Genomic DNA, 18,531 nt, shown 5'->3' with positions numbered 1-18,531 from the left:
GGATAGCGATTTTTAATTGTTACCCGATTCAATTGCTGATAATCAATGCATAGCCTCAAAGTCCCGTCTTTCTTCCTCACAAACAACACTGGAGCTCCCCAAGCTGAAGTACTAGGCTGAATAAAACCTTTATCCACTAATTCCTACAACTAGATTTTCAATTCCCTCAACTCAGCAGGAGCCATTCGATAAGGAGTTAAGGATATAGGGTTACTACCTGGAAGCAAATCAATGGTAAACTCCACATCTCGGTCTAGCAGCAATCCAAGTAAATTGTCAAGAAAAACATCAAGAAAATGCCTGACTACCCTTATGTCCTCCACACTACTAGGAGCAACATCGTTCAACATTACATGAGCTAAGTATCCCTGGCAACCTTTTGATAGCAACCTTTTTGTTCGCACATCAGAAATAACGCCATGTCTCACCCCACTCTGCTCACCCACTAAAGTAACCATAGGTAATCTAGGGCGATGGAAGGTAACTGTTTTCCTGTAACAATCTATTTTGGCACGATTAAAATGCAACCAATCTGTGCCCAAAATCACACCAAAATCAACAATATCTAACAGGATAAGGTTAGCTGGTATAAAACCATCCTCCACCATTACTGGACATCCTGAATACACATAATCAACATAACATCTCTCCCCTCTAGGCATAGCAAACTCCAAATCATACCCTAGAGGTGTAGGGTAAGGTTACGTCACTTGAGCAAATGTATGAGAAATAACAGAATGTGTCACACCACAATCAATCAATACTCTAGCAAAATAACCAAGGATATTTAACATACCCATAATCAAGTCAGGATTATTCTGAGCATCCTGCAGAGAAATATTGTGGATGTGCCCTGGGTTTGCTGTCGTCCACCATGACCTCTACTAGTCTGACCACCTCGACCCATCTGACCATAATTACCAGGCCTTGGAACCTGCTGGATCGGCGCAGGTGGTGGCAAAAAATGTTGTTGGGGCCTCTGTTGACTCTGGGGACAATTTGTAGCTCTATGTCCCATTTGCCCACAAGTGAAACAACCGTTGCTGCCTCTCCTACATTCACCAAAATGCCTATTGTTAAACCTGCGGCAAAATGGAGCTCTCCCTCCACCAGTATCGCCCTGTCTCTGGCCTTTAGGACCCCCAGAAAATCTACCACCTCTCCCCTAACCAGTGGCACTAAAACCTCCGCTGGAAGAACTGGAACTGGCTTCACTCCGCTGGAATACTAATTACACAACACCCAAAGGTGATCCTACATTTGTGATGCTCTGTCAGAACCACCGTCAAGTCCTCGTGAACCACTAAAGCTACTTCTAACTAGAACCTAGAGGGGCACAAAATAGAAAGTGTGAGTGGGCAAAAACAAAGCTTTTCAAAATCATTTCATTATCAAAAGTTATAACCCCTCGCCGTAAAACCTACATAGTTTCCTAGAAAATACAATATACACATATATCGAAAACATGTTCAAAAATATGCCATGTCGAATGCCTCCATATAAACTGTAAGTAACCCAGGTAATGTCAATCAATGCAAGTAACATGTCAGCCGGAGTCACCTAATGTGACATGTACGGCTGAATCTAGAGCTCAAATCCCCAACTCACTAACTATACCTACACATGAGTCGGAACCACCTAAAGTGGTCTATACGACAGGACTGGGTGTAATTAAATACACTCAAGTGCTACGATCACATGAAGACTGGGTGAATAATTGCGGGTTACCTAAAAGTCGAAACCACTTATAGTGGTATGTACGACATGACTGTGCACCTAACTTGGATCCAAGATGAGTGTGTGGTACGGGAGGTGAATACCATGTGAAATACTGTGCCCTACTCTGGGCGGGAGCACTAACACCGGGGGTGCAGGTTATGAGCTCTTTATGCATCTCACATAACCACTAATTCACAATCATAAACCATAAACTTACTTGGCACTTACCTGTGTGTCCGCAACACTAAACATACATATATGCAACTACTAATGCATAAATAAATAGGCAAACGTTATGCATGACATTTAAAACATATAAACATTCCATATCATTTTCTGGGAAAAACCACAAGTATATAGGTATATACGGAAAACCAAAAGTCCCCTCACTGATATGTAGAAGGGTCGTAACCCCCTTGCCTTGAGTGACTACACTCGTCCTCAGGATAGGTCTCACCTATATGCGAAACAACTATAAAAACGTCAATTTAAAGCACATAACCAAAACTAGGTAATAACTTCTACAATGCTCAAATGGGATGTTTGGATATACCAACGTGATCTAATCAACTTCACGAATAACCCCCTATTTTAAAAATAATTTTCTGACCTCCCACGCGCTGCCACGCGCCTGCCACGTGCAGGCACGTGCCTGGCACACGTTTGGTATCCCTAACGGTGTTAGGTAATATTCCGTCCAAAAATGGAATATACCGTTATATATACCTGACGCCGTTAGTAACGCCGTTAGTATATTCCGTCAAAATTGACGGAATATTCCTTGTCTTCTCCGGTGAGTCTCGTTGGCCACCGCCGTCAGCCCTGCTGTCTACAACTTGAATTCTCGCCGGAAACTGGAAATTTTTCAAAACTTCATATCTTTTTCATTTCTCAACCAAATTCCATGAAATTGGTACCAAAATGAAGCTTACAATAAGTAGAACAAACCCTTACACTTTTAAGCCCTGAAATTCACGGAATCTTGCCAGAGAAACCTCGCAAAATCTGGCCAACCTTAGAACTTGCTATCCTGACATCCAAAATCCTTCAAACTTGTTCCCCGAGCTTCGTGAGAGTACTATAAAGCTTCCTATGACCTTAGAAACTTCTAAAACCCCAACGATCACGCGTGCATGAATAGTGCACAAAATCAGGGTTCCTTAGTTCTCAGGTTTTCGAGGGTTGCACATCCAACCAAGACCACCAATTGACTCCTGAGCTCGAAGGGAGTCCAAAAACACCAACAATGGTCATGATCCATGCCAGAAATGGTTGAATGGAAGCTCGTCCATACGAGTTGTAAGGAAAATGGAATGAAGTCCGAGAGAGAAGAAAGAGAGAGAGAGAGTCACGGGAGTGTGTGGTATGGGTGTGTGTGTGTCCAGTAGAGTCAACCACCAAAAACAACTAAACAACACACCAAAATGGCAAATACCCACCAAGGGCAAAATCATTATTTCACACCTACGGTACAAATAATTCGGGACGGGCTGTCACAAAAATACATAATTGTATTGGGATATATAAATTGCAAAATAGAAGAGACATAGATTATAAGGTATTATACATATTGAAAACATGGGGAACAAGCATAATGAGTGTTCATCCTAATATTCAAAAAGCCTCTTACATTAAAGTTAGCTATTTTATATCTAAGTGGGAGTTGCAACTTAGGCGGATGCCTATGCGGATTTTGCTGGATTGAGGCAGTCTAGGTGCCCTTTTTCAAATTTTCAAATGATGAAGAACTAACAGAGGCAATGACTAGCCTAGATTAATCCCTAAGTGATAATTTTTAAAATAAGTTATACATAACTAAAGGATGAATAACAAATAAGTAACACTTTAAACATTATCTCATTTTTTTTTCATTATTAAAAATTAAGACAAATATTTATGAAAAGAGGCATAAGTACTTAATTAAGTTTCATTTTGCAAACATATAAATAAGATCACTTTGACCGTTATTAATAGAGAGATTATATTCACACATCCCAAATTACTTCTCTCACACCTTTTTAATTTTTTAATATTTTCTACACACCATTAACGCTTGATAGAAAAATATTAAAAAATTAAAAAGATGTGAGAGAAGTAATTTGGGGTGTGTGAATATAACCTCCCTATTAATAAGATCACTTTGACCGTTATTTCCTTATTTGTCATTATACACCTCTACATCACTTCTCTAATACTTGCATCTTCTAGAACCTCCTTGTTCCAACATTTTCATTTAACGAACATTTTTATACAGATAACGCAATCAGAACCCTCCATCTCCTAAATCAACATTTCAACATCATCTTTATAAAAATATTCATATGTATAAAGTAAATGGACAGTTTAGCATGACGATCTTAATTGTTACCAAAACCGTTTATTTGTTTGATACTTTTTTTTTAGTACAACGATATATTTTACATTAGGGGGAATGGTGAGTTTGGCTAAGCCACAAATAGGTAACCTAAGACCTCTGACTTACAAATGAAGAGGAATACCAACAGACCATAATACTGAATGACATTTGTTTGATACTTAGATATGCTAAACTATCACCAATTTATTTGGCTTTTTTGCATTGATAATCTTGAAATGATGATTTAGGAGTTAAACGGTTCCGATTGCAACATATGCAGGAAAATTCATTAAATAAAAAGAGTAGAATGAGGAGGTTCCACCAGGAGAGCGACGCAAGTATTATTCAAAAGTTAATAATAAACATGTTGACAATGCTTTGTATAACGCGTTTACAAACATAGGTGTTAAATACCTAACTGGTTTATTTTACTACTAATTATTCTCAAATCATGGCAGGAGTAATTTTTTTTTAAAAAAGCATTACAATGCTAAATATGTCCTTAGTCTTGCATGACTCGGGAAGGCCTTGGCCCCTCTTTGAGCTCGGATTTCTTGTAGCCATTGCTATTTCTCCCCTCTAGAAGGAAAATTCGTTAAATAAAAAGGGTAGAATGTGGAGGTTCCACCAGGAGAGGGAAGCAAGTATATACAAAATTTAATAATAAACACATTGAAAGTGTTTTGTATACTAAAAACGCGTCTACAAACACAGTTGTCAAATACCTAATTGATTTACTTCATAATTAAGTATTTTCAAATCACGCTAGGAGTAATTTTTTTTAAAGCACAACAATGTCAAATATTTCCTTAGTCTTGCATGACTCGTGATGGCCCTCTTTGAGCTCGGATTTCCTGTAGCCATGGCCATTTCTCCCCTCTAGAAACCATTTTTGCCCATTTTGAACTAAATTAACCTCCTTTAGACAAGCTCATATTTTTAGCCAAATGTTTGATCCCCATTTCCCCACTTCTTTTATTCGCCTAGACACGTATTAGAACGATATATATAATATATGTCAAAAAGTAGATGCAAGTTAAATATGATGTGGTGTGTATAAAAGGCACTAAGAAGTGACATGAACCATTTGTCCCCCCGATATCCATAAAAATTAGTAGATATTATAGAATCTTTGCTACGCATTCTAGGTAATATAAATGGTATCATTTCTTTTTCTTCTCCAAGCTGCGAGGGGAATGATAAGTTCTTTGGGAGTTGCATCTGGTTCGTTTGGCATCAATTTCCCCTACATGTTCTCAATTAGGTCTTGTCACATTTTTCAACTAAAAACGTTTAGGGAGGCAAAGAGTTGATACCACTTCATTCGTTTGGCATCATTTTCCTACAAGCACACTAGTTCAGGGAATTCGATATATATTAAAGATACCAAAAGAATATAATACATTGTGAGAATAAAGAGTACGAGAAAATTCGTGTACGTACGTGATTCCTTTCCCTTTTTTTGTAGTATCCATACAACGGATTTCTAACATGAAATTAACTAGGGCTCTTGTCATCGCATGCTTAAAATAATAAATTTAAAAAAGAAAAAAGAAAAAAGAATCTCACTGTTAATATTGGAAGATGTCTCACTAGGCAGAGAATTAATTTCGTTTTCACTTGGTTGACACTCGTGGGAAATTTGCTAGGGAAAATTGGCAAATGGAACAACTTGCTAACGCAAGTAGGCCAATGGTGGGGATAGCTTGGTTTTTGATTGTGGATCTTCTGGGTCCGTGCCATGCTCGAGTTATCCGGTTTAACGCAACACCATTCTTTCACTTTTAATGACCGATATGGGATTGGTTGCACGTGTGGTCCACTATGTTGTGATCATACGTGAGGGGACATGCTCAATATAAGTCCCACGTCGGACGATTGAAGAAATAAAATACAATATCTAAATGTTTGGTTCCACTTTTAATACTATTAAGATCTTTTATGATAAAACCCACACCTAATAGGTAGTTAATTTTCTCAAGTCATCTTTTATCAAGTGGAATAAGACAAAGGGCCGAAAAACATAGGTCCCAACACCACGTACTTCACACTGGGGGAGATATCTCTTTTTCACTGATAGCAAACTAACTTGCCTACCTAGCTCTGGTATCGCACAAGTCGGTAGCGTGCATCCACTAGTCAAATAGTACGCTAAAGTAGAACCGGTGATCTTAATAATTACATTAGTAGGAGTTTGAAATCGGGTTGGAAATTGGGGTTCAAATAGTAACAGTTAGATTCTAATTGCAAATAGTAGTTAAAAGCATACGTGTACAAATTTCATTTTGTTATAAAAATATACCCTCTCTTTTTCTTCTAGATTTGGAAGATCGCAAAGTATTAATTTATACATCTTACAGAAATATTCTTTCAGATAGTAGTGAGTATAGTACATAGGAATATTGCTTCTGTTCAGGTGTATATAAATATATCCACCCTTTTTCTTCTTGTAGCAAGGTTCACCAAACTAGAACCTTTTAGTTACTTATAGTTTCGTTTCGTTTCGTATCAATTATAAGCTAGCTTGTAGCTATAACATGAACATGTGGAACAAATTGTTTGGAAAATCAAAATCAAACTGCCTCCCACACCAAAATCAAGTTATTGGGAGCGACGCAATGCAGCTTGCGAAGTTGGCGTTGCAACAGCTGCGCTGCAATGTATGTCTGGAGGAAAACAAAGTTTGTAAGTGCGACCAAAGCTTTGAGAGCTGCAAGAGAGTCGCGGGTGCTGATGAGCACCATGCAGAGGCCAACAATTCTGTTACTCATTCTGTGATCAACATGACAGGGATGCTCATAGGTATAAAAGCTTCCAAAAACTAGATTTATTTGATCCATAAATCTATTATGTGCGTGTAAAGTTTCAAAAACAAGATTTATTTGACAGTTTGAGTTCTTAAAAGACATTACAGGGTAGCCTTATGATGGATGTCCTTTACGTAAGATATATGCTAACCTTTCAAACTCTCTCACGTGCAAGAGATGTTTTTTTCGTCATGCACAAATTTTGATCGACTTTTTGGTTTTAACTTCACCTAATTTTATTATATTTGTCAAAAGTATTTGTATATCTTAATGAGAAGTTTTCTCTTGATTTCAAATATATGTACTTATAAATATTTAGAAATTCTCTATCTTGGCAGCGTTTAATATGTTACTATCAACTGTGATTTTAGAAAAGTTATCAAATACTAACATTTAGCTTTTGCATATTAGTGGCTCGACTAAAAATATTACCGACCAAAAAAAAAAAACAAAAAGACTTCAACAAATATGGTAAATAATTACTTTTTGCATGCTTTTTGTGTTGCAGGTTTGGGACAGTTATCAACTCCATATGCCTTAGAAACTGGGGGTTGGTCTTCTGTGTTCCTATTAATAGGACTTGGGATAATAAGTGCATATTGTTCTCATCTCCTTGGAAAATGTCTTGACAAACATCCCAAGTCAAGAACCTACACAGATATTGGACACAACGCATTTGGATCCAAAGGAAAAATTCTAGCAGCATCCTTCATTTACATGGAGATCTTCATGGCTCTTGTATCCTACACCATCTCTTTGCATGACAATCTCGCCACAGTGTTCCTTGGGATCCAACTCAAGGTTTCGTGGGCTAAGTTACCAAAATCTCAGCTCTTAACCTTCATCGCCGTCTTGGTAGCTCTCCCCAGTCTTTGGTTGAGAGATCTCTCTTCCATATCTTTCCTTTCCTTCGGTGGTGTTCTCATGTCACTCGTCATTTTTATATCAGTGGCATGCACCGCCATTTTCGGAGGGGTGAAATTGAACCACACCATACCAGCCCTCCAGATTCATAACATTCCTGCAATATCTGGCCTGTATATCTTCAGCTTTGCAGGACATATTGTTTTCCCCAACTTATACAAGGCCATGAAAGACCCATCCAAGTTCACCAAGGTATACTTTTCAATTTATTGTCTCTCCAATCATAATAAGTTAATCTCTAGTACTCTTTCATTCTCTCTAAATTTAGAACACGTTACATAGCTAAAATACCATTTCCAATCACTTGATCACCGTTAACCATGAGAAAATAATTCATGCTTACCACCACCGTTGGATAAGAATCTAATTAGGATGTGACCTAAACTTGAATACCAATCATTCTGTTTTGATTAAAACTTGCTGATCGTGGACTTAAGTTTTTTTTTTCTGATCCAACGTTAGGTCGGTGGGATTCGGACTAAGTAATAACACACTGAGCCAATAATGATTAGTTCTCGAACTTAAACTACTGAAGTGATCAAAACCTAACTAAATTACTATATTTTTACTTTTATCTCTCTAATTTTATCCTTTTATATTTTTTAAATTCTTGCAGGTATCAATAATAAGCTTCACTTTAGTGACAATACTTTACACATCCCTAGCATTCATGGGAGCCAAGTTGTTTGGTCCTCAGGTGAATCCTCAAATCACTCTAAGCATGCCTCCACATCTTATTGTGACAAAGATTGCTTTGTGGGCAACTGTGCTGACACCAATGACCAAATATGCTCTTGAATTTGCACCGATGGCTATCCAGCTTGAGCATAACCTTCCTCAATCTTTCAGTTCCAGAACAAAGTTGCTCATCCGGGCTATCGTCGGTTCAGTGCTACTTCTATTGATTCTAGTACTAGCTCTCTCTGTCCCATATTTTGAGTATGTTCTCAGCCTCACTGGATCGCTTGTAAGTACTGGCATTTGTGTCATTTTCCCTTGTGCCTTCTACCTCAAGATATGCTGGGGTCAAATTTCAAGGCCACTCCTGGTCCTCAACCTCACTCTAATTGCATTTGGCACCCTCCTAGGGATAGTTGGAACCATTTCCTCATCAAAGTTGCTCCTAAAAAACCTCAGCAGAGCTCACTCAGCCTGAAGAAGATGAACCAAGTATCTCATACATGCCAATAAACTAATTTGCTTTTCCCTCTGGGATGTGTGTTGTGTCTCTATTTTCTCCTTTGATAATCTTTTAGCTTTTTCTTTTTTCATGTAGTATTTTTGAAGATAAAGCTCTATAGACATGTATCTACGGTTGTCATCATATGAATAAAGCTTTTATAATAAGCTCTTTTTTCTTCTTTTCTGTATATGTTGAATAATAAAATGTTCATAACAAAATAATTGTTAAGATTTCAGTCTTGCGAAGTTTTTAACTTTGGACTCCAACAATAATCAATAAAGCCAATGGGCTTGGAAAAAAAAAATTGAAATTCTATTCATATGTTTGATAATACAAGGGAATTTTAATTAAAAGTGTTTTAACTAAAACATATTTTAATGAATTTTATTAATAATAAGGACAAAAACAATGGGGTTGTGGCAGTATCATAATTCAATTGAATTTGGGTGAGGTGGTAGCATCGTAGTTAAATTGAAGTTTGGTGGCACATGTGGATGCGAATTTCATACAAGGCAAGAATAACGAAATCATAGCTACAAAATAACAAACATCATTAGTCTAATCGACGAACACCCGAGGAAAAGGGGGAAGGTGTCTGCCAAAGAGCTTTCAATGCCAAAATCAAAGAGAGAGTTTGAGAAAAAAATATTAACTAGAGAGTATTCTGAGAATAAAGTGGCGATTTCAGTTTTACGTGTTTGACTTCGCTATTTACACTAGTACAAAAACATGTTTGCGCGACAGAAACTTGCGCAATGCAAGAAATTTCGTTGAGCAAAGTATGTTTGCACGATGCTAAACACAAAACGTCGCGCAAACGGCCTTTGTGCGATGAAGGCATATGTCGCGCAAAGCTGTTTTGTGCGACGTAGGTGAACCTTCGTCGCGCAAAGGCCGTTTGCGTGACGTTTTGTGTTTAGCATTGTGCAAGATTTTGGTGCCAAAGCAAGAATGCTTTACCGCTTTTTTTCCCAACTTTGCGCGACACAAAGTGTTGTCGCGCAAAGGCCGTTTGCACGACGTTTTGTGCATCGTGCAAAATTTTGGCACCAAAACAAGAATGCTTTACCACTTTTTTTCCCAACTTTGCGCGACGTACGTGGCGTCATGCAAAGTCAACAAACTTTTTTTCTGAAATAACCACACACAGGGGCCTTTTTCTTCACACTCAACCTTTCTATTTCAAACTCTCTATCTCTCTCAACCCTCACCATCTTCACCTTCAAGTATTGTATTTATTGGATTAATTAATTAACTATTTATTGATTACATTTATGCTTGGATTTTTTTATTTTTGTGTATTTATGTTTTTCTTTAATTATCTTTGTGAATGCTTATTTTTAACAAGTTGCGTTTTGGTTTTGAACAATTAAACGAGTAGAATGAATGACTAGGAGTATGAAGGATTTTGATAGGTTTAGGGAAACAAAAGCTCGAAAACTGCAAACTGCTCAGTTAACTTGATCTAATTTAGGGATAGATTGATGTGTACTCAAAAATGGATAGATTTCATTTCTCACCAAATTGGGAGGAGGAAACTAGAATGTTAGAGATTTAGAGAAGAAGCCAATTTACAGCTTTGTCAAACCACTGTTCTATTACATGGTTAGTAATCATTTTAGGTGTAGTCTCTACACTTTACGATTTAGAATACGTGGTCTCATCATATAGGTCCTTAAAAAATAATTTTAAGGCAAGATTGGAAGTGGTAAACAAGAAGTTAAAACTGTGGAACATAGAAATTTTGGGTGATGTCAATGTGGAATCGTCCCATTCTTTGGTTTAGAAGGATTAATAGTTTGTATCTATTTTATTTAGTTTCATTTATTATTGTGATTTAATTTATTTGTACACACATATTTTTGTACATCAAGTACAAAATTGTTTTGTGTTATATGAAGTTAATACTACTTAACTTCGCACACTTTTTTCAAGAAAAGCTTAGTTTTCCGTTTGAGAATTAGTTGGAATTCGTGTATGAATGCAAAAGCATGACTGCGGTCCAATTAATTCTTAAATTGTCCCATTTTTTGGATAGTTTGGGAATGCATAGTTATGTGTTGTAGTTTGCTGTTCACGGATTAGGTTTTGATAGTGGAAATTTTGGTAACATTTCCTGATGTTCTTCGAGTACACGGTGGATATTAAGTTTCTACAGCGTGCACTTGAAGAATTGTATGGAGATGTTGTCGAAATTATCCCACGTCAAAATTTAATCCATTGGAATCGTAAATTACAGCACATAACTGTGCATTCTTGAATGGGATAGGGCCCTTACCGGAGGAATAAGGTGACAAGACAATAGTTGAAGTTGTTGTAATTCTTGTACTTTTATTAGGATTGCAGACAAAATGGACAGACATTGGATACATAATCATAATAGATGTGATGTTGAGTACTTGGATGGAATAGATGAGTTCATTGAATTCACAAATAGACACAACCTAGGTGCAACTTGAAGGAAAATTTGTGAAAAACATGTTCATTTAAGCAACATCAATAGCATGCAATTAACAATTAAAGGCGGAATCATGCTTGTATGCACTTAAAAACAAAACATTTACCCATGAAATTCAAAGCCTAGTAGATAGGTGAACCAAGACTCAACTCAAAACAAAGTGAGTTGAGAAATCAATACCTTTGTAGATTCCTCTTTGCATAAGCAAAGGCTAATCACCCAAAGAGAGGGCCTTCATTCCTTGCATCTTAGATCCATGGATTTGGATGGATGAAAAGGTTTCTCCAAGTTCCCAAAATTGAGAACCTCTAATTATTCATCACCAAGGCATAATGAAAAAGAAATGAGTGACCTTGGAGGAGTTTGATTGCTAGATGATCCCTCCAAGGTTGGCCGAAATTTTTAGAGAGAAAGGAGAGCTTGTGTTCTCATCCTTTCCCCCAAAAAATAACCCTTAGTAAATTTTAGGCTATAAAGTCCTTTATATAGTCCCTTCAAATAAGTGACCTAATGGACCAAAAACCCTATTCTTTTACACATGGCCTATAGGTTTATTGGGCTTTCAAGCCCTTTGTTTTATTCAAGTTGTCATACAACTTGAGTTAATGGGCTTGACATTCAAATCCCATTGGGCCTTGCGGCCCAAAACTAACCCGAGATCTTTAACGAACTTATTCGTTTGATTAATTAACATATTAATTAATCCTAGCCTTAGATAAATAATTAAACCATTTAATTATTCTTACTCATCTCCGTTGTTTCTTCAAACTCTACCTTACTCGGTGAACGATCCATTAGGTTCCTTTTAGCGAGGCAGTGGGCGATTAAAACTCTTTCTAATCGATTGTGAATTGAAACTTACTTTCAATTCTCCCGTTAGTGATAATACACTTTTAGGGCTTCCACAAACCATGGTTGACGCCTAGTAGCATGTCATGATTACCCAAGCTAATCAGAAGAGGTGGAGAACCTATTCAGTTTAGGATTACAAATGCAATACGGTCTTTCTCTAATACAATACTCTTGACCACATTGTTTGGTTTGATAGTTTATTCATGTCTACTATCCAATGTGAATCTTGTACTTATATGATTACCTTGAATGTGATCTGGAACGCATTCCAACATCTCATTCATACTCTGGCCAGAGATTCTAAATCATATCATAGAGTATTCTCCCTCAAACAGTTTGAAGGTTAGAGATCCCTTGTTGCGCATTCACTTGCCTCCATGGCTAAGTGGCTTAACCCCAACGATGCCATGGACACCCTCATGATGGAGTGACTTTGACATAATCAAAGATTAAGGACCTAACCACAAGACAACTGTGATGCCTCAGGTCAAAAGACTAATTTGCATTATCCCAACCATGAGTTCTCATGTGACATGAATATGAAAACTCTTTGTTGATCGTGTTCAGTGAACTCATTCTCTATTGAGCACCTACGTACTTGTCTTGATGTCACACACACCAATGACTCGAGACTAGTCACTCTCCCTGAGAGAAGACATAGCACGTACTGATCTTAACGGACTGTTAATGCCCAATTGACAATCCTATGATCAGGAACGTTTAGGATGTGTCAACGAAAGAATGGTCTCATGAATCTAACTTCTTTAGATCGCATTCTTCCAATCACATATTCCTTGGACTTATCGTTTAAGCATATAACATTTATATGAGACGGCTCAAACAATAATGTTTGCCCTTAATATTAAACTAGATTAGTTTAACATGTGAAATGTCCATAAAGTATCATCATATGATTGGTTTTAGGGCACATTTCCAACACAACTCATATCTGATGTCCGTGTAGGAGGTGTAACAACTCAGTGTGGGAGACATTCAAAAATGTTCGATTTCATTTAGTAAGAAATGGGATGATGGAGACCTATACTACTTGGTATCATCATGGAGAACGATTAGACCAAGCTTCGTATTTATACGTGACACGAGTGGCGACTGTTGAATCTAAGTGGAGCCTAGTGAACAAGTTATGAATATTCTAAATGATGTTTATCCATACACCTCGAGCAACACCAATCAGGAAGGGGGAGATGATGGTCATCCAACCATGGACAGTGAGGCATTCAAAAACTATGAAAAACTATAGAAAAATGCCAAGCAAGAATTATATCCGGGTTGCGAGAACTTTTCGGTGCTCACAACAATTGTTTGATGCATGGCAAGATCAAGTTTCGTTTGTCAAACAAGTGTTTTGATTACTTTTTGGGAGTTATGCAGATGATGCTTTCAAAGGAGAATTGCTTAACTGAAGATCATAAAACTGCCCAAAAAGTGTTGAACGGTCTCGGATTAGGGTATGAAAAAATTCACACATGTGTAAATATTTGTATATTGTTCTATAAGGAGAACAAACAGTTGGGTAAATGCCCTATCTACAATGAGCCGACGGTTAAAATGACAATCCAGAATAGAAAGACCAAGATTCCACAAAAAGTAATGCGTTATCTTCCATTGAAGCCTAGGTTGCAACAATTGTACATGTTGATGCATACCGCAACAGACATGAGATGGCATAAAGAGGGACGGGTAAATGTTGATGTTATGAGCCATCCTGTTGATGGAGAGACATGGAAAGAATTCGATCGGATGTACCCTGATTTTATAGCTGACCCATGCAACGTCAAATTCGATCGAATGTACATGATGTTGACTCTATTAATTACCAAAGATCTAGGAAAGTCCATTGATGTTTATTTGCAGCCGTTGGTTGATGAGCTAAAAGATTTATGGGAAAACAATGTTCGTACATACCATAACTAGCATATGCAATGGTTTCTGGGTGGATGACTAAGGGTTATTTGGCATGTCCAATAAGCAAGGAGGATGTAACATCATCTTGGCATGCGAGAAAAGTTTGTTATCTTGGTCATCGTAGATGGCTCCCTTAGGACAACGAGTGGCGTCAGAACGATAAGGCCTTCCTGGGGCACAAAAGAGACTTGGCTAAGTGCAAGAGAATGGTCTGGAGATGAGATTTTGGATCAGTTAAACCGTTTGGAATTTGGTCATTTTGGCAAAGGGGTCAATAAGCCCAGACCAACTACACATCTGAACTGGACGCACAAGAGTATGTTATTTGAGCTCCCATATTAGTCTAAGTTAAAATTGAGACACAACTTCGATGTTATACATATTGAGAAAAATGTGTTTGATACTTTGGTCGGGACGATTCTAGACATTGAGGAAAAACGAAGGACACGACTGCAGCTCACCTCGATTTGGTACGAATGGGCATTAGGTCATCCTTGTGGATGAAGAGAGTCGGTGGTACATTGAAGAAAGACCATCCTTTTTTTACAGTTAAGCCGAATGGGAAGAAAGAGTATTTCAACTTTATTTCTTCTGTAAACTTTATTTCTTGATTGAACGTGTGGGGGTGTAAATTTTCAAACATGAAGAGTCATGACTGTCATGTGATCTTCTTCTAGTTGGTATTCGACACTTATTGCCTCTTGATGTGGTGAAACCAATCGTGTTGTTGTTGAGATTTTTTTCATTGTTGACTGCAAGGTGTTTGAGGAAGTCAGATGTTAAACAATTGCAGGACGACATTGTGAACGTCTTATGCAAGTTCGAACAAATATTTCCTCCAACTTTCTTTACAAGTATGATTCGCGTGATGATTCACTTGCCAAATAAGGCATTGCTTGCTGGACCAGTGAACTGTCGATGGATGTATCCAATAGAAAGGTACTTAATTAAGCGTATATATATATATATAACAGATTCATGATCAACAAATGCTTTGAATAATTTGTAGCATACCTTTTATTTGGGCAGAACTTGGTGAGTTGAAAAAATGTGTTCGAAACAGGGCAAAGCCCGAAGGATCACTTTTGGAGGCATAGGTCACATATAAGGCACTTACTTTTTGTGCAATGCATCTTCAAGATGTTGAGAAAACTTTCAATCATCCTCAACGCAATAATGACGGTGGTGTCAGAAAAGAGAAACTGTATGTTTTTGCCCACATTGCGCGACCATTGACGATCCTGTAAAAGGCGAAAAGGCGAATCGTTTACCATAAATGACATGGAGGTAGCACTTGATGAGGCTTTGCCATACCTTGAAGAGCATGAAAAGTTGATGAAGTGGGAACATCCTTCACATTTATATGCCAAGAAGCACCGTGACTTGTTTCCTTCATGGTTTCATGCACATGTAAGTTGCATGTGATCTGCATCAATACAATGCACCGAAAGAGGCAAACGAAGATGAGGACGAATGGGAATCTGGAAATGATAGTAGTGAGGATAGCGAGTTTTATTATTGTAGTTCGGATGAGGATTAATATAAATTTATAAGGGAAAAAGTAGGAGGCTAAGGGTTTAACACTGCTTTGCATCTACCCACACTAATATTCCCAACAAATCGTCATTTTATGATAGCAGTAAGTTTTATGTTTTATGTTAGCTTTCTATTTGTTTTACTCTTAGTTGCATTTGATAATTGCGTGATTTTGATGTTGAAATTTCAAAAAATTGTGAAAATATTCCACATTTAGGATAGAGTGTAGGTTAGTCTCTTAATCACTGATGAAACTGCCATGAAGAATCTGAAGATTCAACTTTTGAAACTAAGATTTTCATCTCGGCTCGATATCATAGTTTGAGATATGGAATTAATGTTGTAGTTTGAAGAGTTTTGGCTTCTTATGGCGCTGCCCTATATGATTGTATGCTATAGTGCTAGTATAAGTCTCTCTAGTATGTTTTTCTCCCTACATGGTTGAAGCCGGCTCTCTAATAACAACTTCAGTTGTAGTAAACTATATTTTTCGAATAAGAGAAAAACAGAAAATGTTGGTTCAACTATCTGCTGTTACTCTTAATACTGTTAGAAAATAGTTATGTTTCCTTTATGCTATATATCCTTTGTAGGTCATATCTCCATTAGCCGAGGACCGAGGCCATCTGAGTGAAAATGTATTTCCTTCATTTTGTTTTGATTCTTCTTGTTTGTGTTTTTCTTCACCATGAGCAAGATCTTTTAGGGTATGCATAATAACTTTGTTTAATTTTAACACTTACAGGGCACTGCTCTGGAACCTACTATGACACCAAGGATTGTGCCTGAGACCTCTTTCGGTCCCATTCATCCTCTTCTTACCAAGGTATCTTCAATTCCAAAAACAAATGAAAATAAGGGAGTTAGTATTACCAGATCGCATGAGGTTCATGGAAAATCTATTACAGATGGAACATCTTCAGCTACTGGGAAAAGGGTAAATCTGTCTCTTGGTGATGTAAGTTTTATGTGCTTACACATGCTGGAAGAAAGCATGCACTAAATGTAAAGTATGTCGTCTTCTTTGATGGCTGCTGTTTTTTTTTTTTTTTTTAAGTATCAATACCCCATTTATTTCTTTCCAGACTGTACTACGTTGCTTCCCATCTTTTCTTCCAAAAATATGTTAGGAGTGGATACTTTGAAGTCTGTTGCCTCTTATGATTCTCTTCTTAGGTTGCGAGTGGATACTTTGAAGTTTGTTTCTACTATGTTAACTACGCATGGCTCTTAAATTGTAACATAACAAAAATTGCCTTTCCTATTACTAACCCTTTTTAAATGCAAGCATGTACTGATATTTTACTACTTATAAGAAAACAAAAAGTTGAGAGTGATGGGGCAACATATAGTCCTACAATGAATAAGCAATTAAATAAGTAGTTGGCTTTGGAATGGGCATGCTCTTATGAAGGGAAAAGTAAGGGTCACCAGATTTTGTCATCTCAAAGTTTGTTTCTCTGGTGAGCCTTACTTTTTCCTTCATAAGAGCACGCCCATTCCAAAGCCAACTACTTATTTAATTGTTTATTGATTGTAAGACGATATGTTGCCCCATCACTCTCAACTTTTTGTTTTCTTATAGTAGTAAAATGTTAGTACATGCTTGCATTTAAAAAGGGTTAGTAATAGGAAAGGCAATTTCTGTTATGTTACAATTTAAGAACCATGCATAGTTAACATAGTAAAAACAAACTTCAAAGTATCCACTCGCAACCTAAGAAGAGAATCATAAGAGGCAACAAGCTTCAAAGTATCCACTCCTAACATATTTTTGGAAGAAAAGATGGGAAGCAACGACCATCATATCTTTATGTTTTTAGTACAGTCTGGAAAGAAATAAATGGGGTATTGATATTTAAAAAAAAAAAAAAAAAAAAAAAAACCCAGCAACCACCAAAGAAGACGACATACTTTACATTTAGTGCATGCTTTCTTCCAGCATGTGTAAGCACATAAAACTTACATCACCAAGAGACAGATTTACCCTTTTCCCAGCAGCTGAAGATGTTCCATCTGTAATAGATTTTCCATGAACCTCATGAGATATGGTAATACTAACTCCCTTATTTTCATTTGTTGTAGGAATTGAAGATACCTTGGTAAGAAGAGGATGAATGGGACCGAAAGAGGTCTCAGGCACAATCCTTGGTGTCATAGTAGGTTCCAGAGCAGTGCCTTGTAAGTGTTAAAATTAAACAAAGTTACTATGCATACCCTGAAAGATCTTGCTCATGGTGAAGAAAAACACAACCAAGAAGAATCAAAACAAAATGAAGGAAATACATTTTCACTCAAATGGCCTCGGTCCTCGGCTAATGGAGATATGACCTACAAAGGATATATAGCATAAAGGAAACATAGCTATTTTCTAATAGTATTAAGAGTAACAGCAGATAATTGAACCAACATTTTCTGTTTTTCTCTTATTTGAAAAATATAGTTTACTTCAACTGAAGTTGTTATTGGAAAGCCGGCTTCAACCATGTAGGGAGAAAAACAGACTAGAGAGACTTATACTAGCACTATAGCATACAATCACATAGGGCAGTGCCATAAGAAGCCAAAACCCTTCAAAACTACAACATTAATTCCATATCTCAAACTATGATATCGAGCCGAGATGGAAATTTTAGTTTCGAAAGTTGAATCTTCAGATTCTTCATGGCAGTTTCACCAGTGATTAAGTGACTAACCGACACTCTATCCTAAATGTGGAATATTTTCACAATTTTTTGAAATTTTAGCACCAAAATAACGCAATTATCAA

The 18,531-nt window shown here is 37.2% G+C and overlaps 1 protein-coding gene across 1 annotated transcript; it reads left to right on the top strand.

Moving 5' to 3' along the window:
- The first annotated feature begins 6,518 nt into the window (after positions 1–6,518).
- On the top strand, positions 6,519–9,168 carry LOC103939032 (amino acid transporter AVT1H-like). The gene is made up of 3 exons (XM_009349086.3): positions 6,519–6,877; positions 7,391–7,998; positions 8,423–9,168. The coding sequence occupies exons 1-3, from the start codon at positions 6,613–6,615 to the stop codon at positions 8,960–8,962; spliced, it is 1,413 nt and encodes a 470-aa protein (XP_009347361.2). The 5' UTR covers positions 6,519–6,612; the 3' UTR covers positions 8,963–9,168.
- The last annotated feature ends 9,363 nt before the right edge of the window (positions 9,169–18,531 follow it).

Source organism: the organism of the source record quoted next, unplaced genomic scaffold (genome assembly GCF_019419815.1).
Source record: "Pyrus x bretschneideri cultivar Hongxiangsu unplaced genomic scaffold, Pyrus_bretschneideri_v1 Contig65, whole genome shotgun sequence".
Lineage (NCBI taxonomy): Eukaryota > Viridiplantae > Streptophyta > Magnoliopsida > Rosales > Rosaceae > Pyrus > Pyrus x bretschneideri.
This window is presented reverse-complemented; position numbering and strand designations above follow the sequence as displayed.